Consider the following 24,677-nt stretch of genomic DNA (forward strand, 5'->3'; position numbering starts at 1 on the left):
TGAGAATACTTGGAGGAAGGATTTACTACAATGGTCCTATGACAGTGATGGGCAACCTGATACACCTCAAAGGGCTACACATTAAATGTAATCTCAGTAATACGTTAAAACAATACATTTAATCAATGTCACTCTAACCCCGGCTCACCCCAAAGCACCCTTTACAATATCCACTCATTCCAAAAATGGCTTACTTTCCACTTTCCCTAAAACAACCCTCAGCCTCCCCAGTCACTAATTTAACAAGAACTGTGGCCAACTGCGCATACAACAGAGAGAAGGGCCACCAAGTCATAAAGCATTAAGGCGCTGAGGGTCACAGGTAAAGACTTGGTAGGTCTCCTGTTTCCCATTACAATGTAGTGAGCACAAATAAGCTGTAACCCATAGCAACCAATTATAACATCTCTTTATTCAGTTTAGATAAGAAACTTGGTTGATACTTGTCGCATAGAAACATTTTAAGCGTTACAGAATCTGATGGCGCTATATAAATAAATGTTGATGACGATGATTTTATTAAATAAGCCTGACTATTAAGACCAAGGGATATGTTTCATATGCATTACTGAATACATTAACTATATACCATTCAGAGCTTTCAGGAGATGACCAACAGTACTGGAGTCTTCCTTGTAGTGATGATATTTCAGAGTCAGATTCTGAAACCTAATTAAATTGTGGAATGAAATTATTTTATATACAATAAATTAATTTTTACTTTATTCCTGGCCATTGCTGTTATGTTGCATTGGTAAAGAAAAAAAAAAAAGCTAGATTTCAATAAATGGTAACTTGTTTTCTTTAATTATTCCTTAATCTTGACCAAATTGGTGATTCTTGATTTGTGACAGGACATTTATGTAATCAAAGTAACTCACAACGACCAGAAAGACATTTGGTTCCATATTCCAAAATGCACAAGAAAAAAGGTAATATCTGAATGGTAATTATGAACAACAGCAGCTTGTTTTATTTTCCTGTACACAAGATTTAATAAATCCCCCCAAAGGATCTCTGGTTACCAATATTCACCAAAATAGCTGGTGCGGCTATTGCCCAGCGTTTCTCCGAGTCTTCAACAAAATGGCCGCTCGTGGAGACGTCATGATGAGCCATAAACTTTTTCTGAAGAACTGAGAAATCCTTGAATTGCGGTCCTCGCCAAAATGCCTGACATTGGAGACATGTCTCTGAGTACTTGTATATACCTATTTACTTCTCTAGCAGGTGTCAGACTTTGACACTTGTTTCCGATTGCTGTTCTATTTACACACAAAGGACACAGTCTGCAGCAGGTTAGTGCTGGTGTTTACTGTCTATAGCACCCTAGGTTACATCAGTGTAAGGACATTTATCTGGTATTAGCATTCTGTTACCAGCAAGCCATGGACATTACTGAATGCTTTGTATCCTGATTATATTTCCCACTCTTATTATATTAATAAATATAGACATTGTGAGCAATACATTATGAGAAATGGACTTAAGTGCTAAATTTTTCTTAATAAAATTTACTGATTTTGCAGAAAGATTCACTAGTTTAACCCCTTGATCTGAGCCATTTTGGCACTTTTTGGGGTGGGTCACATTCCAACATCAGTATATATATATATATATATATATATATATATATATATATATTTATATATATTTCACAGAAGAGTTTGTATTTTGAGAAATTGACATTAAATTAAAATGACATTAGTTTGCCTAAACATTCCGAAGTGGCGAATAAAATCTACCCAAAATGGCAAAATAGTGTTTTTTTTATACAAATTGCAAGAATGTGAACTAAAAGCAAACATGTATTTTTTTTCTAACCACCATTAAGAAATACTTTATGGTTCTTCCTTTGGCATCAATCCACCTTTCCTTGAACATTAAAAAGCAAAATTATAATAAATTGGTTTCCATAATAAAATGAAATTGAAATTGATAATGCATTGTTTTTGTTAGTTTGAATGAAATGCATAAAATGTGTAGGAATAGTATGGGAAGTTCAATACCATTGTGAAAAGAAACCTACCACATGAAATGGGAGTTCCCCTGAGTTTATTGCTAGGATGCAGGGCCATCTTTTCCATTGGGCACGATGGGCAGGTGCCCGGGGGCCCCCTGGGCAAGGGGGCCCCATAGGCAGGGCTTTTAATTAGAATAAATAATCCTGCAAAAGAAAAAACCTGCAAAAAAAACCTTCAAGGGTCACTGAGCAAGTACATCTATCTATCTCTATCTCTATATCTATATCTGTATCTCTATACATCTATATCTATATCTATATATATATCTAATATATAAATGCTTAGTGGCGTCTGTGTGTGTGTGTGAAAAAAAAAAACCAAGTTGCAGCGCCACCTGCTGGGCAGAGTTATACACTGACCTACTAAATTCTTAGTGTGTGTGGGAAAAAAATTCAAAAAGGGCTGAAATTTGGTAGGGCTCAAACTCATTTTCGTGAGGTAATTTTACCTCATGAACACACATGTGTAGAGGCGTGCGTTAGTGTGTGTGTGTGTGTGGAAAAAACTATTTTCTCAGAAAGAGCTCATCCAGTTGACATGAAATTTGGTATACTGACATTATTTGACAAAAAAAATAGAATAGTCAAGTCAGTTAACCTCCATCATCCCCCCTTCCCCCCGTGGGAGGGGTAGTAAAGGCTAAATTTACGAGTTGAGGGGTCAAACTCATTTTCGTGAGGTAATTTTACCTCATGAACACACATTAACAAGGCCGCTTGCGTTGGGAAGTAACACTCTTCCCCTGAGGAGGCCTGGGCTAGGTCCAAATGCATGACAAGAACCTTTTTAAGACCTTAAGTAGCTTGATTTGACTAGAATGCATGAGTATCATGCACGGGTTAACTTGTATATATATATATATATATATATATATATATATATATATATATATATAATATATAAATGCTTAGTGGCGTCTGTCTGTCTGTGTGTGTGTGTGGAAAAAAAAACAAGTTGCAGCGCCACCTGCTGGGCAGAGTTATACACTGACCTACTAAATTCTTAGTGTGTGTGGAAAAAAAAATTCAAAAAGGGCTGAAATTTGGTAGGGCTCAAACTCATTTTCGTGAGGTAATTTTACCTCATGAACACACATGTGTAGAGGCGTGCGTTAGTGTGTGTGTGTGTGTGTGGAAAAAACTATTTTCTCAGAAAGGGCTCATCCAATTGACCTGAAATTTGGTATAATGACATTATTTGACAAAAAAATTAGAATAGTCAAGTCAGTTAACTTCCATCATCCCCCCTTCTCCCCGTGGGAGGGGTAGTAAAGGCTAAATTTACGAGTTGAGGGGTCAAACTCATCTTCGTGAGGTAATTTTACCTCATGAACACACATTAAAAAGGGCCCTTGCGTCGGGAAGTAACGCTCTTCCCCTGAGGAGGCCTGGGCTAGGCCCAAATGCATGACAAGAACCTTTTTAAGACCTTAAGTATCTTGATTTGACTAGAATGCATGAGTATCATGCACGGGTTAACTTGTATATATATATATATATATATATATATATGTATATGTAGGGGTCCCGGTGCACTGCTTTGCCCGGGGGCCCATTATGTTGTTAAGATGGCCCTGCTAGGATAGGAGAGATCTGGACATTATAAGCCCCCCATTTCTGGACTTCTTAACACCTTCTGTAGTGTAGGGTGTAACACTAGGGTGTGATCACCAGATAATAACTACTAAGGAGACAGATGATATGAAATGGGAAAATCCTCTTTCAAATGAGGGGTCCCCATGGTTTCTTAAAACGAGTTTGGGGGAGATCTGGGGGTAAATGTATCAAGTGGAGAGTTTTCCAGCAGGTTTGAAAAACCAATCAGATTCTAGCTATCATTTATTTAGTACATTCTACATAATGATAGCTAGAATCTGATTGGTTGCTATAGGCAACATCTCCACTTTTCAAACCCGCCGGCAAACTCTCAGCTTGATACATTTACCCCCTGGTCAATAATACCCTTAATGTATTTGTACATAGTAATCATATCCCCTCTCAGATGCCTCTTTTCTAAAGTAAACATGCCTAAACTGGCTAACCTTTCCTCATAACTTAATGACTCCATACCCTTTATCAATTTTGTTGCCCTTCTCTGCACCCTTTCTAGTTCCAAATTATCTTTTTTATAGAGTGGTGCCCAGAACTGTACTGCATATTCAAGAGAGGTCTTATCAACAATTTATACAGTGGCAAAATTACAGTCTTCCCTTGCATCTTTGCCCCTTTTTATGCCTGCCAATACTTTATTGCCCTTGCAGCTGCTGCTTGACATTGAGCACTATTGCTAAGTCTACTCTCTACAAACACTCCCAAATCCTTTTCAATTATAGATTCTCCTAAATTAATCCCATTTAATTTATAGATTGCATTCTTGTTTTTGATCCCTAAGTGCATAACCTTACATTTATCTGTGTTAAACCTCATCTTCCATTTGGCCACCCAATCCTCCAGTTTATTTAAATCCCTCTGTAGAGAAACTACATTTGTTCTGATTTTATTACCTTAAAGAGTTTAGTGTCATCTGCAAAAATGGAAACTTTACACTCTAAACCATCACCAAGGTCGTTAATATATTAAAAAGGTGTGACCCCAGCACTGAACCTTGAAGTATTCCACTTAAAACTTTTGACCAATTAGAAAAGGATCCATTTATCACAACTCTCTGTTCCGTATTCTATAACCAGTTTTCGTACCCAAGTACAAATGTTGTTTCCTAGACCCAGTGCCCTAATTTTGTAAACCAACCTCTTGTGTGACACTGTATCAAAGGCCTTTGAAAAATCTAAGTAGACCACATCTACTGTGCTGCCCTGGTCTAAGTTCCCACTGACTTTGTCATAGAAACTAATTAGATTAATTTGACATGACCGATCCCTCACAAATCCATGCCGATTCCCACTAATAATCTTATTGTTCACCAAGTATCTTGGATACTATGCATTAATATACCTTACAGTAGTTTCCCCACTATTGATGTCAGGCTTATAGGACTATAATTAGTGTGGCACACAGAACTGTGGGGTATAAGTTTTAAATAAGTATAATATACGGAAAATGGAAAAATTAGAAACCTATATTTCCTTGTCAATGCCAAAATCGCTTGTATGTTTTAGAGGTACTGCAAAATAGTCATCACTACCAAAGAAATCTATTATATTTAACTGGATGTATCCACCCTGCAGTATAGAATTGCCCCTTTTGATAATTTTCCAGATGCATGGAACTGAGAATTCTCTGCACTGCAAAAACCTTAATTAATGCACTTATCATCTCCCGCATTGACTATTGCAATTCCCTCCTTACTGGTCTTCCCCAAAACAGACTCAAACCCCTACAATCTATTTTGCATACAGCGGCAAAATTGATTTTCCTTGCAAATCGTTATTCCTCTGCTGAGCCACTCTGTATGTCTCTACACTGGTTGCCTGTTTTCTACAGAATCCAATATAAAATACTCTTACTAACCTACAAGGCCATCAACAAAACTGCACCAACATACATCTCCTCTCTTGTCTCAAAATATCTCCCAACTCGTCAACTCCGTTCTGCACAAGATCTGCGTCTCTCATCCACACTCATTACATCCTCCCATTCCCGGTTACAGGACTTTTTTCGGGCTGCACCCACTCTATGGAATTCTCTCTCTCGCACAATAAGACTCTCCTCTGGTCTACAAACTTTCAAGTGTTCTCTGAAAACCCACCTCTTCAGACAAGCTTATAATATTCCTCAACCACCCTCTTAACCTCACTACATTACCCTATTACCATCCGTTACACAATTTCACACAAATACAACTACCCCCTGACCAACATTGTTGTGTGACAGGATCATTAGCTTATGAGTCACTTTTACCTTTGCAGTCTGGCTGGGCCGAAATGCAAAATGTAGAATTAACCTCATGTGTCAAACTCCCATTGTCCCATAGATTGTAAGCTTGCGAGCAGGGCCTTCTCACCTCTTTGTCTGTTTTACCCAGTTTGTATATTAGCTTACTGTGTTTGTCCCCAATTATAAAGCGCTACGGAATATGTTGGCCCTATATAAATAAATGATGATGATGATGAACTGAGAATTCTCCATTCTGTAATTCTGTATATCAGGAGCAGTGGTCTCAGGGGAGAGACTTTCTCCATTTTGTCAGGGGAGGAACACTGGGAAAATAAATCCAGGGTTGAAGACACCAGTTAATCTCTGCACAAATTTGCATTTATAAAGCTACCTTTTATTTTTTAGCATGGAAAGGAGTCATTGAGATCGAGTGAGAGAGCTTCAAAAGCTGCAGTTCCTCCACACTACACCGTGTTTACCAAAATGGAGCAGATGCCATTCCCACAGTCTGTGAATGACACATTTATGGTGAATAAGGACAGAAGACACATTACTGAGAGAATATTACATCTGACCCTAGACATCATCAACCTGCTGACTGGAGAGGTGAATTCTGGGAATGTCACATGGGTGGCTGGAAGAAATGCTAATAATACTACTATATTTATAGATATGGGAATCTATTTACTAGAATGCTTAGATTTTTTTCTCCTCATAATTTGCAGCACCATATTCAATATAAAATATACTAAAGTACATTTAAAAATGACCGCTGTCTTTCACCACACTGCCCCATGTGTTCACATTTTCATGAAATTGTTAAGCAGGGCTCCTCTCTGTGACTGGTGGAGGTGGGATTTGATGATAAGACTTAGATGCTTTTCATTACTGTAATTGATATTAATGCTGGCATAACGATAGCTGCGAGATTACTACGGAACCTCAAGGCTAATTGAATCCCCCCTTAGTGGTTTCAAGACTTTGGGCTAGATTTACTAAACTGCGGGTTTGAAAATGAGATGTTGCCTATAGCAACCAATCAGAGTTTAGTTATCATTTATTTAGAACTTTCTACAAAATGACAGCTAGAATCTGATTGGTTGTTATAGGCAACATCTCCACTTTTTCAAACCCGCAGTTTAGTAAATATACCCTCTTTGTGTTTAATAGTGAATGTGAGATAGCTTTTTAGGGGGTTTCAGTGATTTTTAGACAGACGGGTGGTTATGTGTTGATTTATCTTTAGACATCCACATGACATGCGTGTCCAGGTTCATCTTCTTGTGACATTTCTCAGTATACTTCCTTGGGACCCTGAAATTGATAGTACTTGGGTTTTAAGAATCATTTATATTTGTATAGAGGGTACATAAAAAAAAAATAATAATATATATATATATATATATATATATATATATATATAGCTCATAGTCTATCTTACCTTAAAGCATTATGTGCCTGTGAAGAAGCCTGATGATGATGTCACAGACAGCAGCCGCCCTCTTGTGACAGGGGGATGGAATATGACCCAGAGCCCCATCACGGAACCTCCACCTCACTCACTGATACATGAGAGAAACAATGACCAGAGGATTCTAGAACTCACCAACAAGATCATTCAGCTGCTGACTGGAGAGGTGACTGCTGGGAATGGGACATTATACAGTAACACCAGGGGATGTGTCTGGGTGATGACTGTATCATTGTGTGTGTCAGGTTCCTATAAGGTGTCAGGATGTCACTGTCTATTTCTCCATGGAGGAGTGGGAGTATTTAGTGGGACACAAGGATCTGTACAAGGACGTCATGACGGAGGATCAGGAGAGTCACCAGCCTCAAAGACTACTGGGTAAGATATGCATGTGTAAATAGATATCTTGTATACTACATTAAAAGAGCACTCCTTGCAAATATGTTGTAATTTTTTGAAATTTTAGAGATGCTGGGGTCTGTTGCCTGGGAGCTCCTCACCCTTACAGTTGCCGGTATCAGTTGCTTCTACAGAGATAAAAGCCTGTAAGAACTTTGACTGTACACAGGCTGCACTGACTATTGTTGATTGGACAAGCCACCGTAACCATCTAGGCAGCTGTGTTTTCAACATTCAGTGCAAACTGTGTACAAATTTCTGGAGAGGCAACTGTAAAAGTAGAGTTGCTCCCTACTTTTTTTTATGGACACACGTAGCTCCTGAACTGCCATAGCAGCACGCATTAGATCCCTGCAGATCTGGTATTGGGCAGAGCTCTTTTTGACAACATTTTTGATTTGTCTGTATTTCATCTTTACTCCTCAACCAGAACAGTGCACCAAGATGTCGGTATTATATAATTCTATTCCAATTTTCCCTGGGTTCCTTGCCTTTTTTAACCAGAACTATTTGGTTTTATACTATATATTATATACTATAATTTTCATAGGACGAGGATATAGATGCACAAACCAAAATTAGGGAGAAATCACAGCTACTTGGATCCTCCCAAACATCAAAATATAATATTCTTCATTTTACAATATATATAGTATAATTGTTCATTTTTGGCTGTTTTACTTGCTAAAGATAAGAGCTATCTGTATAAAATGTCTGACACCTACTATCTTTCTTACAGATGGATATAATGGCAGAAATACATCACACAAATATAGGAACCATAGTTTTACACCAGAATTTGTACAGTTGGAATATTTGTCATCTTACATTAAAGAAGAGACCTTAGTAGATGAAGATGAGAACTTTGCAGACACTGACTCTTACTTACCGACAGATTGTTCGACTAGCTCTAGCATGAAAGGAAATAATAGAAGACCAAACAGACAAAAAAGCCTATTCCAGTGCAGTGAGTGCTGTAAAACATTTAGCAGTAAATCCGCTTATATATATCATCAAAAAACCCACTCCGTAAATGTGTTGTTCAGTTGCTCCACTTGTGATAAATGTTTCACGATGAAATCACGTCTTTTCAGACATAAGAAGACACACTTCGGGAAGAAACCACACTCCTGCTCTGACTGTGGGAAGTGTTTTGTCAAACGTTCTCGTCTTCTTAGCCACCAGCGGGTTCACACGGGGGAGAAACCATTTTCATGTACTGAGTGTGGGAGATGTTTTGCCAACAAGTCAAGTGTATCTGCCCACAAACGATTTCACACAGGAGAGAAGCCATTTTCTTGCTCTGAATGTGGGAAATGTTTCAGCCAAAGTGCATACCTTCTTATACACAAAAGGATTCACACTGGAGAGAAGCCGTTTTTATGTAAAATATGTGGTAAGAGGTTTATCGATCGCTCACCCTTCGTTAGACACCAGAGACTTCACGCAGGAGACAAACCATTCTCGTGTTCTGAATGTGAGAAATGTTTTTCCCGTAGAGCTCATCTTGTCCGACATCAGAGGCTCCACACAGGAGAAAAACCATATTCATGTTCTGAATGTGACAAACAGTTCACCATTAAAGCAAATTTTGTAAGGCACATAAAATTTCATGCAGGAGAAAAACCCTTTTCATGTTCTGAATGTGGGAAATGTTTTAGTTATAAAGCCCATATGATTACACACCAAAGGATTCACACCGGAGAGAAACCTTTCTCATGCTCTGAATGCGACTTACGTTTCACCAATAAAGCCAACCTCTCTAAACATCAAAGAATTCACACAGGAGAGAAGCCATTCTCGTGCTCTGAGTGTGGACGATGCTTTACCCGTAGTTCACATGTTATTGAGCACAAGAAGGTGCACATACGAGAGAAAAAATATTCTTGTTCTGAATGTGGGCAATACTTTAAATTTAAAGGACAGCTGAGGAGACATATTAAAACTCATAACATGTAGTATAGAATATCTATTCACTGGTATCAGAAAATATTTTGTAATGCACAGGTTGTGTGCTTAATATAGAGGTTAGTGTACGACCCAACTACACACCCACAGGAGAAAGAATGCTTGCCTATCTGTTGAATTCTACAGGTGTGCTGCTCAGAGATCATTGGCAACAACCCGCACGGGAAATGACCTCACAGAACATAATCCCGCTAGTGAACACAACAACCGTTGGATGAACACCATTTGATTAAACGAATCGTAGGATTCATATTATTATTTTTTATTGTTCAGCAAATTATTGCTACAACTAATTTTCCAAAATACTATAAAGTACATTAAATCTATAGTTTTACATACATTCAAATAACTCAAATGTATTAGAGTTATTGAGTCCAAATATTATGGCACCTTAAAGCTGCAATCCCGCATAGAAGGTTGCTTTCATTAAACATAGAATTTGATGGCAGATAAGAACCGCTTGGCCCATCTAGTCTGCCCAATTGTTAGCCTATGGTAACCTCAAACCCTATTTCATCCTTCATTCTTTGTAAGGATATCATTATGTATATTCCAAGCATCTTTAAATTGATCTACTGTATTATCCTCTACCACCTCTGATGGGAGGCTACCATCCACTACCCTTTCTGTGAAGTAGTTTTTCCTCTGAACCTACTTCCCCCCAGTGTCAGTGCATGTCCTCGTGTTCTAGTACTTCTCTTCCTTTGAAGAATGTTTCCCTCCTGTACCTTGTTAGAACCCTTGATATATTTGAAATTTCTATGTCCGTCTTTCCCTTCTCTGCTCCAAACTATACATCTTTTAGATCTTTTAGTCTTTCCAGGTACATTTTGTGCTGTAGGCCATGCACCATTTTAGTTGCCCTCCTTTGTACAGTTTCTAATGTATTTATATCCTTCTGGAGATATGGCCTCCAGAACTGAACACAGTATTCTAGATGAGGCCGTACCAATGACTTATACAGTGGTATTATTACTTTCTTTCTGCTACTGATTCCTCTCCATATGCAACCAAGAATCTGACTTACCTTCCTACATCACGTGCCATGTGACTGTTGTTGCCATGGTAGTCCACGACACTGGAGAAAACCTGAAGAATTATCAATCGTTAATAACATTATAAGACACAAACCAAGGGAAAATGTATGAACCAAGCTGCTTCTTATAGCCTGCAACAGTGGCTTATGTTAAAAAAAACTACTATTTTTTTCATGGAATTGCCGCTTTAACAAAAATCTCTAATTGTAAACTAATAGGTTTTAATTGCTTAAAGTACTACACAAATTAGAACATGAATTAACTGCATAAAGGGTAATGTTAAACAATGTTATGGGTACATAGATGGGGTCAGTCTATGACAAGTGGATTTTTGGTTGGTTGTTGCTGAACTTTTTGTTCAATTACCGTATATACTCGTGTATAAGCCGAGTTTTTCAGCATACTTTTGTATGCTGAAAAAGGGCACTCGGCTTATACACGGGTGAACTTACCTGGTGTCCGGTCCCTCGGCTTCAACTTCTGCATATGCGTTCCAACAACAGGAAGTTCTCTCTCTCTCTCTCTCTCTCTCTCTCTCTCTCTCTCTCTCCTTTTTTTAAAAAAATTTACAGTGCAATTACATAATGAACAAACAATACAGCCACCATGTTTATACATTTATATCCCTACCCCTTTATTTAGGTTAGGTTGTACCCAATGCCAATGATTTTATAATCATTTATGAATGTTCCTTGTCATCTACTGTTATTTATGGTTTAGCTAAAAATGATTTCATAGATTAAACCTATCATTTTTATTTAGGTTTTTAAATTAGCGCTCTTTTCCACCCTAGGCTTATACTCGAGTCAATAAGTTTTCCCAGTTTTATGTAGTAAAATTAGGTGCCTCGGCTTATATTCGGGTCGACTTATACTCGAGTATATACGGTACATACATAAGACATTAGTGGAGATTATACACTGTTGTGTATTTTTTTTCCTCATGTCATTCACTGTTTTGTAAATATCAAATATCCTATTTATCTGACTGGAAATGTAAATGTTTCGAAAGTAATGTCAGTGTATTTATGTTGTGAAAGAATTAAATGACAAAATTATGCATTACTACTATTAATCTATGTTTATTTAGTGCAAACATATAACACAGTGTATTACAGAGAATGTTTCACCATTCACATCTGTCCCTGCTCCAGTGGAGCTTACAATCTAATTTTTGTCTTACACGGACACACTACCACAATAAATAGTAACCTACCAGTTTTGTTTTACTTAATATCATTAGAAATGTTTGATAGATTGACTGAGCTGCTGTACTTTTGTCATTTGTTCACCTCACCACACATGTATACTAACCATAGACTCCATCTTCCCTCACCACATATCATCATCCTTTATTTATATAGCGCCAATATATTCCGTAGCGCTTTACAATTGGGGACAAACATAATAAACTAATAAACAAACTGGGTGAAAGAGACAAAGAGGTGAGAAGGCTGCTCGCAAGCTTACAATCTATGGGACAATGGGAGTTTAACACATGAGGTTAAGTCTACATTTTGCATTTCGGCCCAGCCAGACTGCAATGGTAAAAGTGACTCATAAGCTAAATGATCCTGTCACACAACAATGTTGGTCAAGGGGTAGTTGTCTTGTGTGAAATTGTGTAACGGGTGGTAATGTAGTGAGGTTAAGAGGGTGGTTGAGGAATATTATAAGCTTGTCTGAAGAGGTGGGTTTTCAGAGAACGCTTGAAAGTTTGTAGACTAGAGGAGAGTCTTATTGTGCGAGGGAGAGAATTCCATAGAGTGAGTGCAGCCCGGAAAAAGTCCTGTAATGGGAATGGGAGGATGTAATGAGGGTGGATGAGAGACGCAGATCTAGTGCAGAACGGAGATAGCGAGTTAGGAGATATTTTGAGACAAGAGAGGAGATGTATGTTGGTGCAGCTTTGTTGATGACCTTGTAGGTTAGTAAAAGTATTTTATATTGGATTGGGTAGAAAACAGGCAACCAGTGTAGAGACATACATAGTGATTCAACAGAGGAATAACGATTTGCAAGGAAAATCAATCTTGCCGCAGCATGCAAAATAGATTGTAGGGGTTTGAGTCTGTTTTGGGGAAGACCAGTAAGGAGGGAATTGCAATAGTCAATTCGGGATATGATAAGTACATGAATTAAGGTTTTTGCAATGACTTCCTAAGATATGTGCGAATTCTGGAAATGTTTTTTAGATGTATGTAACATGATTTAGATATAGAGTCAATGTGGGGAACAAAGGATAGGTGTGAGTCAAGGATTACACCTAGGCAGCCAACTTGTGGGGTGGGATTTATGGTTATGTTATCAATAGAGATAGAAATGTCAGGTATGCTCTTGTTGGTGGGTGGGAATATTATTAACTCTGTTTTAGAAAGATTAAGTTTGAGTTGGCGAGAGGACATCCAAGATGAAATGGCAGAAAGACAGTCAGTTACACGGGACAACACAGATGTCGAGATATCAGGAGAGGATAGATAAATGTGGGTATCATCCGCATAGAGATGATACTGAAGTCCAAAGGAACTTATTAGATTTCCAAGAGAAGCGGTATAGATATAGAACAGCAGAGGACCTAGCACTGAGCCTTGCGGTACTCCAACTGATAAAGGAAGCGGAGCAGAGGTGGCCCCAGAGAAATTAACAGTGAAAGAGCGATTAGAGAGGTAGGATGAGAACCAGGATAGAACTGTGTCTTGAAGCCCTAGGGATTGCAGCGTTTGTATGAGAAGAGAGTGGTCAACGGTGTCAAATGCAGCCGAGAGATCCAGGAGAATTGGGAGAGAGTAATGGCGTTTAGTCTTAGCAGTGATCAGATCATCGACAACCTTAGTCAACGTGGTCTCTGTGAAGTGTTGAGAGCGAAAGCCAGACTGAAGAGGATCCAATAGGTTGTTTGCGGAAAGAATGCGTGTGAGGCAAGTGTAGGCAAGTCTCTCTAGAAGCTTGGAGGGGCAAGGGAGCTGAGAGATGGGACGGTAATTAGAGAGAGAGTTTGGGTCAGAGTCTTGTTTTTTTAGAATAGGAGTAATCACTGCATGCTTGTATAGTGATGGAAAGATGCCAGTAGAGAGCGAGAGATTACAGATTTTAGTTAGAGGTGAAATGAGCGCAGGAGACGGATCTACCAATTTGCGAGGGAATAGGATCAAGATAATATAAAGAATTACACTGGGACCTCAGTGGTCCCAGTGTAATGTTAAGGGGTCCCTAACACCCCTCCCCCTGTCCATCATACATATAGTATAAAAAAAAGTATAAAAAACATAAACATGCATTTGTAAAGTTAAAGTTTATTTAAATAAAATGCTCCATGGTACCTCGTTCTCCACTTTATTATGAAATACATAAAGGCAAAAAAAAATCATCTTTCTTTCTTCTTGTCCTGCAGTTTTTAATCCTATTGATTAACATGAATGAGCTATTGGAATGAATAAGCCATATAAATCAATGAGTTAAATACAGCACATTTTTGGTTAAACTGCTCATTCTAGTGGATATGTACACAATGTGCTCGTTTAGAGATCAATAGACATTTTCAAGTGTGGAGACATGTTTTGAACACACTGAAATAGAACAAACAACCTCACTGACATAAACGTACACAGACGCAAGTATGAACGTATATGGGTATGGGCACATAGAGTAGAATGGGTTTTATATTTACATGTGTTTGCAGGCAATGCACTTATATTAAAAATGGAAATCATTTGCAGCTTCTGAATGCCACTGGGTAACTGGTCTATGGAAAATAAACACAGCATTTCTACCAAAGTTGTCGTTTGTTCAGTCTGAGCTCCATTCACAGCTCAGCCAACACTGCAAATAGTCATCATTGTAACCCATAAAGAGAGCATTTAGCATCAGTACTGGATAGAACATGAATAGGTCATTCTGCCCCTATGTCCACCCAGCATTTACTATGAATGCTTATGTGTGCTTTGGATTGTTTTAGGTAATATTGATACAAAAGAATGGTTTTATTACTAATGTGAGTGTTTCAGTAGTGAATAATATTAATGTATTTTTATGGAAAAAATATTATCTATAGAAAAGATACAGTTGCACCATGTCTGCCAACTTGACTATCGTGATAATATATTATGAAATATTATACATTCTATCAAGGTATGAAAACCATTACTAGTATCTTTATGTGAGGCAACTTGCATTTTACATTTAGTTGACCTTTAGAGTAATGTCTTTAACTCCAGTTAATTCATTTAGCCCAGTTTACTTCAACCGAAAACTACATGAGAAAAAAAGTAGAGTATTACCACACTGCTAAAAGAAGTTATACATATAGTATAAAAAAGTATATAAAACATAAACATGCATTTGTAAAGATAAAGTTTATTTAAATAAATCGCTCCATGGTACATCGTTCACCACTTTATTATTAAATAAATAAAGACAAAAAAAAATAAATCTTTTTTTCTTCTTGTCCTGCAGTTTTTAATCCTATTGATTAACATGAATGAGCCATTGGAATGAATGAGCCATATAAATCAATGTGTTAAAATACAGCACATTTTTGGTTAAACTGCATCCAACTAGACTTGCTCTGGGGAATACAAGTTATATATATATACATGATTGTATCCCATGGTCGCTATCTGCACAGTTAATCACACTCCAGCTCCGGCTCTCTCACACAGCCACGATCAGAGTATATTGGTGATTGCATCGCAATGTTGCAGGTTCACAGCTATTACTGTACAATCTCTGCCACAGTAGAGACCACCAGCTGCTGTACACTAGAGATCGCTTCTGCTCTAAAGGTGTGTCCCCAGTATCGGCAGCATCATCAACAAGGGGACTGGAAAGGAACATCGGCTGAAGCGCCCTCCGACTCCAACAAAATGGCTCCGGCAACTGGGGACGCAAATCACTACATGTGTGTAATACTAATATTTACAATGCTACATTTCCTATAAGCTGCTTCCGGGCCCCGAATCTATGTTACAAAGAATTGAGGCTTTTGCAGGTCAGTGATTTATTTCCTATCCCAGTGCTAAGGTGTAGAAAGTAGAAATTATGCACTTGTGTATTGATTGTACATTAAAATGTTTTCATGCTGTAGTGTTATGTGTTTACTACTATATATATATATATATATATATATATATATATATATATATATATATATGTGTGTATATATATATATATATATATATATAAAAACTTCATACATTTTAGTTTGTGGGTTTGACTGCCTTTCAGAATAAAGTGAACTATTGCAATCTGCATTAGTGCATTAATTTGTGAAATATAGGGCATATGTAAATAATCAAAAATTAACATGTTCACTTGCAGATTGTATAAGCCAGTGGTGGATAACGAGGGGGAGGGTTGATCGGGGCAACTACCCCCTAGCAGCACACTACATAGTACATACCTTTGCATGGCGTCCTAGAGGTCCGATCAAGGCGAAAGAGGGGGTGTGACCAACCAATCAGAGTGAAGGAGGGACGTGGCAATGCTTATTAGCCCCCCACCATAACTTCACAAAAAAAAAGTCTAGGTTCACCCCTGGTATAAATTCACTTTATTTTGACGGGCAGTCAAAACCAAAAATGTAAATGTTTATTTATGAAACATATGGGTACTCTTCAGTCTTATCCTAAATCCACAGCAGCTCTTCTTGCAAAGTAAAATATAATGGATTATGCCCTGCCTCCCCTATAACAGGGAAACCAAGGGGTGTATTTACTAAACTGCGGGTTTGAAAAAGTGGAGATGTTGCCTACAGCAACCAATCAGATTCTAGCTGTCATTTTGTAGAATGTATGAAATAAATGATAACTAGAATCTGATTGGTTGCTATAGGCAACATCTCCACTTTTTCAAACCCGCAGTTTAGTAAATATACCCCCAAGAGAGACTTCTCACAGCCCAAATACAGCTACATACAGAATGTTACTTATTTATTTTCACACTTTAGATACTGATGGCCATGCCTCTCATAGAGTGATGCAAGATAGAGAAGCTTTGGTCAGCTCCGCAGCTTTTTAAAAATGCCCAGAATTGAAGTTGCAGTATACAGGAAATGTATAGTTGTTATACATGGGATGATGCACTCCGTACTATAAAGTATATGGATATTGAAAGTCAATGAGGTGCTTTGTGACCAATGACAAATCTTTGGTAGAGTGTTTGTGTATTGGTCACAGAAATTTCAGTGACTTTTAAAGTTTGTGATAATTTACAGCAGGAGGTACATGCTTTCTTATAATACTCATATGTTCCTATCACTGAGGTGATTATGTAAGAAGTCACTGTTTATACAAATATTATTTATAATAGTTTATACATATGTTAACATCATTTGTGTATTATATGTATAGTATGCAATTTGGTAATATACAGGCATAATATATGGATCACTTTATATGAATTATTAAATAACTTATGAACATATGCATATATACATCATACATCATCATCATCATCATCATTTATTTATATAGCGCCACTAATTCTGCAGCGCTGTACAGAGAACTCACTCACATCAGTCCCTGCCCCATTGGAGCTTACAGTCTAAATTCCCTAATATATACACACACTCACAAACAGACACAGACAGACAGATAGAGAGGGAGAGACTAGGGTCAATTTTGATAGCAACCAATTATCCTACCAGTATGTTTTTTTTGGAGTGTGGGAGGAAATCGGAGCACCCGGAGGAAACCCACGCAAACACAGGGAGAACATACAAACTCCACACAGATAAGGCCATGGTTGAGAATCGAACTCAAGACCCCAGTGCTGTGAGGCAGAAGTGCTAACCACTAGGCCACTGTGTTGCCCTTCACCTTATGTGACAATGGTTAAGAAATGGTGTGATTTTATGTAATAGATTTAATTAATGTTCAGTGTCTAGTTTATCGATGTGAAGGTCGGATACATCATCCTGCTAGTCAGGGAGTCCTGTAGGAAATATATAGGTTTCTAATGTGCTAATAATGTGTAGTAACATCCTTTCCCATGCTTTCTAGGATAATAATCTTTAACATAAAATTACCAGTATATTGCACACTGCATGATTAGAGACTTCGTCATGGATCAGAACCCACGTTCAGAGTGTCTGTCTCAGACAATAAGATCCCAGGAGGACATGAAACAAGTCTCTGTGGAGATACTAAACTTGACATTGGAGATGATCTACCTGCTGACTAAAGAGGTGAGAGACAACGTATCACTATACAGACATCTCACATCTCATCATCATCATCATTTATTTATATAGCGCCACTGATTCCGCAGCGCTGTACAGAGAACTCATTCACATCAGTCCCTGCCCCATTGGAGCTTACAGTCTAAATTCCCTAACATACACACAGACAGACAGAGAGAGAGAGAGAGAGAGAGAGACTAGGGTCAATTTTGATGGGGAAACACTGGATACTGACCCAAATCCATACTCCGTGAGGAACGAGGTGCAGGAGTCCTGGTGAGCGATTAACTCCACGTTTCATCACATCCCTTTTTGGTAAATCCTGAGAAAAACACGAGAAAAGCCAGTCCACTTATCTTCAGTTAGTCAAATAATGGCCAGGTAACGTTCTTCCACACTTTATTAGAGTTTGTGGAGCAGATCTACACTGCTAGCAGGAAACTTTAAAATCAAAGAAACAAATGTGTAGATGTATGCATTTATATAGTGACATTTTGTTATAATTTACAGGATTATATAGTTATGAGGAAGCCTAGTAGAAGCAGTGCCTGTGATTCAGAAGGATGGAGCAGGACCCAGAGCCCCATCATGGAACCTCCACCTCACTCACTGATACATGAGAGAAACAATGACCAGAGGATTCTAGAACTCACCAACAAGATCATTCAGCTGCTGACTGGAGAGGTGACTGCTGGGAATGGGACATTATACAGTAACACCAGGGGATGTGTCTGGGTGATGACTGTATCATTGTGTGTGTCAGGTTCCTATAAGGTGTCAGGATGTCACTGTCTATTTCTCCATGGAGGAGTGGGAGTATTTAGAGGGACACAAGGATCTGTACAAGGACGTCATGATGGAGGATGACAAACTCCTCCAATCGATTGGTAAGAGAGATTACAACTGTTTTAGTGTAAGTGGTACAATCACTGGCAGAGCTTTTCTTCGTATACAGTGTATGTAGAGAACACTTAGGTGTAGGTAGGGCTAGGTAATTGCAAAATTTCCTTTATGATAACAATATTAAGAAATTTATTGCAATAACGATATATATATCATGATAAACATCCAGTTGGTTTCTATATAATTCAGAGAGCCTTCTGTTGACCCCTGTATAGTATATATATATATAATTATAGGGATCTCTGTATAGTAGAGAGAGAGAGAACCTTGTACCAATGTAAAAATATCTGTCCCGCAATTTCATTGCCAATAATGCAACTTTCTTATTACAAAGTGTAGCAAAAGGCCGATCAGCTCATTGTGTTTAATTGGACAGCAATCAATAGTGATGCAGTGATTACATAGTAATATGCTGCCCCTCATGTCATGGCTGATACTGGTACTTGGTCCCTGGTGTAGCATCCTGCATGCCTGCAGCTCCCAGTGATCACACCCTATCCTCATACCACCCTGCAGCCAGCGAATCAGACTGAGCATGCCCTGTGACCATCACTACCGCAGACGCAGTAGCCACATCTCTGGCAGGTGGAACAGAGATGTTTAAAGTACAACAGAGGGAGAGCCTTTTGGGGGGGAGACAATTAAGCCCTGGAGTGACCATAATGTTGTGTTAATAGAAAGTTACATATATGCCTTGCCGTCACTTTCTGTTCATGCGCTGTTACCATGGGACCGATGTATTGCCCATTACCTAGGAGGAGATCTATTAAAGATCAGTTTTCCCTTAGAAGTTAACGTTTCAATGAAATAATTGTTAAGTCATTGTTCAACTCTCCAATGTATTAAAACAAATTTATTTTCAGTTCAGACGATTTTGGAAGATTTTACTCTTGTGAAGAAAATTGCTATTTCCCATTCTTTTTAACAGGAAAAGCATTTCAGTAGGCCCATTGAAACTGAATTGCCCATAGAAATGAGTAGGAAAAACTCAGCCAATCACAAGCAGTGTTTACATGCTGGATGCTTATGTTTGGCTGAGCAAGTACTGCCCTCCATCCAGCCCTAGCGATAACAATAGGACTAGCAGCGAAGCAATTAAATACTGTTGTGGAACTGTTTCAGCATAGCCTGACTAACAAGACATTCTGGGATTTGTAGTTCCACGAGATCCATCAATTTCATGGACTTGTAGTTCCAAATGCGTCAGCATTTCCAATCACTCAACGGCTGCCAGAGCTTGTTGGGACCTCTTGTTCCATAATACTATGTAAATGGAGATTTATTTGTTTTTTATTTATTTTGGGGGGAGAGGTTTTGAAAAACTTGTTATTTACATGGTGATTTTTCTTTAGTAGATTAGGTGAATTGCAGATTGGCATGCAAAGGTCTAAAAAAAAAAAAATAGGAGATTTGGTCAAAACCAACCTTTCATAATTCTTCTTCTAAAGGTTATATTTATTAAAGGAAGAAAAGCCTGAGATCCGGCAAACACAGGAGTTTTTGTCTGATTTAGAGCTTCTCCCTATTTACCAAAGCCCCCAGGCCAGGGACCTCCTCCCAAGTTTCCCCATGCCTATGGTCAGCGCCGGTATAAGTACCGCCACTGCCCTCCCATCGCTATCTCAGGATGGGGATAGCAGAGGGGGGAATACTTCAAAAAATGCTTTATATAAATAGCGGCGAAAACAAGATGTTCTGGCAACAATAGAAAATCTATGTTTTCCCCTAAATCTATTCTCCAAAAGAAAACAAGTGAAGGCATAGAGAAGAGAAGAGAAATAAGCGAGATAAAATGTACGAGCTCCTCCTTACCTATTTACTTGCCAACCACAAGATGTCTGCTGTTTTAGTTTTTGCTCTTGTGGTTGTGAATAACTCCATCAAGCTTTACCATATACTTTACATTACTTTGTAGACTAATTTTAGCACTTTTGCTATGTGCTGTAGTTAAACAACAGATACTTTTTTGTTTGTTTGTTTTTAGACATCCATTCTTTTGGTAGCATTTGTTTTTTATTATTTTTAAAATCTAAAAATACTAAAATTATACACTTTTCCATGATTATAATTATTTTCAAGCAAATATTGTGCCCCAAGAGGTATGTCATTTAAATGTGCTCCCCTCTCCCTGTTTTAGGTTTTGCTACATAGTATGTCATTTTCTTGTGTTTAGTGATGGTTGTGGGGCGAGAATTGAGGTGTTGTGGTGTTTTTGTTTTTCTATAAGAACTAATCTTGGTAATTTTAAAGCCAACAGAAGTCTCTTCTGCCTATAGGCCCACATGGTCACAAACGTTTAATTTTGCACCCTGTGGTGGGCAATCGTTAAGTTGATAAAAGATAAAAAAATGATGGCAATGCATATTACATAAAGCTAGATATCTGCCAATCTCACCTGAGCATGCAGTTGAGGTTACTCAAAAGAAAATGTAGTTTTCTGTATTTTATGCAATTATAGTTAAACTAAGTGCATCTTTATTCCATATTAAAAGACACTGGTGTTACCGTCCTACATATTCTATATTCCCGGTTAAACATTGCACTTAATGATAGGTGAATGTGAAAAGACAAAACTAGCCTTTTAAGCCAAAATATATGGATAATGACACATCTCATAATGGGTTACATAACTAAAATTATTTAAACATTATTCATTCTACTAAAAATGTGCTACGTAACCTATGTTTGACACGTACTTCTGTCTTCTTGTTGAAGTTGACCTAATGTCTAATGTTTTTTTGTTCACTTTTTTTTATGACAAATGAGGACATGGGTCCACCATTAAGATGTTCTTCTCTTATTTTGTCTCCAGGCGTTTTATGTGGAGATACTCCTATTTTTGAAAGTGATCAGCAGACAAGAAATAGATTGAGAGGACAGAGCCCATCTTTGAGGAACGTTCGAGATGAATCACTCTGTCCATGTGAAGAAGACTCTATCAGTGTAACTAGTGAGCATGAACAGACAGACCATATGTCTATAGATATCAAAGAAGAACCAGTCTTCTGTAAAGAACATTTCTTAGAAACTGACATGTATACACCCACAGGACACACATCTGGTAATGTCAAGGAGGAAATATCCATAGACAAATATGTTTATACAGCCACAGGGCTTATGCAGTCAGAAGAGACATCTGGTGATACTCGGAAGCCTAGAAAATGGAATGGTCATACCCGCAAAAAGAGAAACCGCTCATCTGTTCTGGATTGTGCTGCATGCGGCAAAACATATAACAATAAGGCAGCTTATAAGTCACACCACCGAACACACGGCTTGGAGAAGGCCTATTCTTGTTGTGTGTGTGGAAAATGTTTCAAAGAACAGCCTGGTCTTTCCAGACATCTGAAAATCCACATAGGAATAAAACCATTCTCTTGCTCAGAATGTGGAAAAAGATTTTTCAAAAACTGCCGCTTGGTCAGCCACCAAAGGACCCACACGGGCGAAAAACCGTTCTCGTGTTCCGAGTGTGGAAAGAGTTTTGCCAATAAGACGAGCATAGCGACGCACCAGAGATTTCACACCGGAGAGAAGCCGTACTCTTGCTCTGTTTGTGGGAAGTGTTTTACACAGCGCTCGAATCTCATTGTACACAAAAGGATTCACACAGGGGAGAAACCATATTCTTGTTCCGAGTGCGGGAAATGTTTCTCGTATCATCCACATCTTCTCAAACACCAAATGACACACACTGGAGAGAAACCATTTTCTTGTACTGAATGTGGAAAATGCTTCTCACGTAGCGCACATGTTGTTAGACATCAAAGAGTTCATTCCGGGGAGAAGCCATTTTCCTGTCTCGTGTGCGGAAGACCTTTCACCAATAAGGAAAATCTCATCACACATCAGAGGGTTCACACAGGAGAAAAACCATACTCCTGTAACGAGTGTGGGAAAAGTTTCACGTTTAACTCTCATCTTATAGTACATCAGAGGATTCACACCGGGGAGAAACCCTTCTCTTGTTCTGACTGTGGGAGGAGCTTTAAAGACAGGTCACATCTAGTTAAACATACGAGGATTCACACCGGAGAACGTCCATATTCATGTACCCAATGTGGAAAATGCTTCTCCCGCAGTTCACACCTTGTCTCTCATCTAAAGACTCATGCAAGAGATGAAAAGTTCTCGTGCGCTCAATGTCAGCAATGCTTTAGGTTCAAAAGTCATTTGAAAAGACACGTGAAAATTCATATGTTGTAGAAAACAGTGGCTTCTCATAATAGAAAAGAAGATGGACTTCCATTAGTAAAAATGTTACTTGAGATAATGTAATAGTCTTTTAATGTGAAAATTGTCCAGCCCCGGGTCTGGTTTCTCAACAACAACCTAGGAAGTTTCTTGGGTTTGGAGTGGATAGGTGGACCCATAGATCTTATGGCTGGAGAGTGCATTGTGGCTGCTTTAAGTTATCTACTTAATCTGAACAGCCCATTATTTTGGATGCAAGACCACCGGCAGATTCTGCTTACCATTAGCAGGGGAAATGACATGGTCAGGGCATTGCCCAGTGCTCAATAAAGTCTTAGGGGTATATTTACTAAGCTGCTGGTGTGAAAAAGTGGAGATATTGCCTATAGCAACCAATCAGATTCTAGCTATCATTTATTTAGTACATTCAACAAAATGACAGCTAGAATCTGATTGGTTGCTATAGGCAACATCTCCACTTTTTCAAACCAGCAGCTTAGTAAATATACCCCTTGGTCTGACTATTTAGTAGAAGAGACCATTTTTAAACACTATGGGCCTGATTCATGAAGGAAAGTGAAGCAAAAAAAGGATTAACTTTGAACCTTGGCAAAAACCATGTTGCATTGGAGGGGGGAGGTAAATTTAAAATGTGAAGACAGGTTTATAATTGGGGTAGAGCATGTCCTAGATCAACTTTTAATATCAGTGAAAAAATAAAGCTAGCAAGTATTTGTGTGCTACATGAAATATCAGCCAGTATTATCCTTATGTGCAAAATAATAAGCTCATTTGCACCCCTTGCATTGTAACATGGTTTTGCCAAGGATCAAAGTTACTATTTTTTTGCTTTACTCTCCATAATGAATCGGGCCCTATAGGCACACCACATTTTTACTGTCAATATGAAGAAATTGAAAATAGACCACCTCATTGTGAAATTCAGCATTACTTTCTGAATATATGCGTGGAGTGATTTTTTTTTTTGTGTTAGTTTGTATATGTATGTACTAATTTAACTTACTTTTTTTGTATATGTGTAAGATACCTATATCTTGGTAGTGTTATATATTTGCACAAAAGTAATATGCTGTTACCTTTAAAAATGATTTCACGTTCTTCACAATGGTTTTCTTCTATAAATGTGTGGATTTTGTTGGGTAAAATGTATTATGAAATTTTACACCAATTAGGCATTCTGTTATCTTTTATCTTTTGATGTATTTTCCTGGGTCTTTATATTAGGTATACACCAAATCCAGGATTCAGTTTGGGTGTTGGCTGAATCCTGAGGAGCTTTTACAAGATTTACCTTTCAGGTCTCTCAGCCTTGAGGTGGATCTGCTAGTAGTAATTACAGTGTAGCCTGTTAATTTACCAGCAAACTGTACTTCATGAATATAAGCAAGACCTCAGGAATATTAGGCAGCGATGCCACTGGTTAATAGCAAAATAATAGGACACATACTGGTTCAGCCCTGAAAATGGATGCGGTGTAGCCAATTGGTACACTTTTAATATGAAAATTAGGTTTCTGATTCGGTTCAGTATTCAGCAGGATCTGTTTAAATGGATTATTCTGATTGATATGTCTTCCATACATATCTAGTTTACATCTGGTCTACTCCCAGAATTGAATGTATAATGTGTGTGTCAGCACGCGGGCTCAGTG

At 38.2% G+C, this 24,677-nt stretch overlaps 1 protein-coding gene across 1 annotated transcript; it reads left to right on the forward strand.

Moving 5' to 3' along the window:
* The first annotated feature begins 1,260 nt into the window (after nucleotides 1-1,260).
* LOC142095437 (uncharacterized) lies at nucleotides 1,261-24,182 on the forward strand. Its single transcript, XM_075178381.1, has 9 exons — nucleotides 1,261-1,298; nucleotides 6,263-6,463; nucleotides 7,306-7,494; nucleotides 7,574-7,706; nucleotides 8,467-9,682; nucleotides 17,752-17,914; nucleotides 18,419-18,592; nucleotides 18,672-18,795; nucleotides 21,624-24,182. The coding sequence occupies exons 2-9, from the start codon at nucleotides 6,341-6,343 to the stop codon at nucleotides 23,015-23,017; spliced, it is 3,516 nt and encodes a 1,171-aa protein (XP_075034482.1). The 5' UTR covers nucleotides 1,261-1,298; nucleotides 6,263-6,340; the 3' UTR covers nucleotides 23,018-24,182.
* Nucleotides 24,183-24,677: the final 495 nt, after the last annotated feature.

This window comes from Mixophyes fleayi, chromosome 6 (genome assembly GCF_038048845.1).
Source record: "Mixophyes fleayi isolate aMixFle1 chromosome 6, aMixFle1.hap1, whole genome shotgun sequence".
In the NCBI taxonomy this organism is placed as follows: domain Eukaryota; kingdom Metazoa; phylum Chordata; class Amphibia; order Anura; family Limnodynastidae; genus Mixophyes; species Mixophyes fleayi.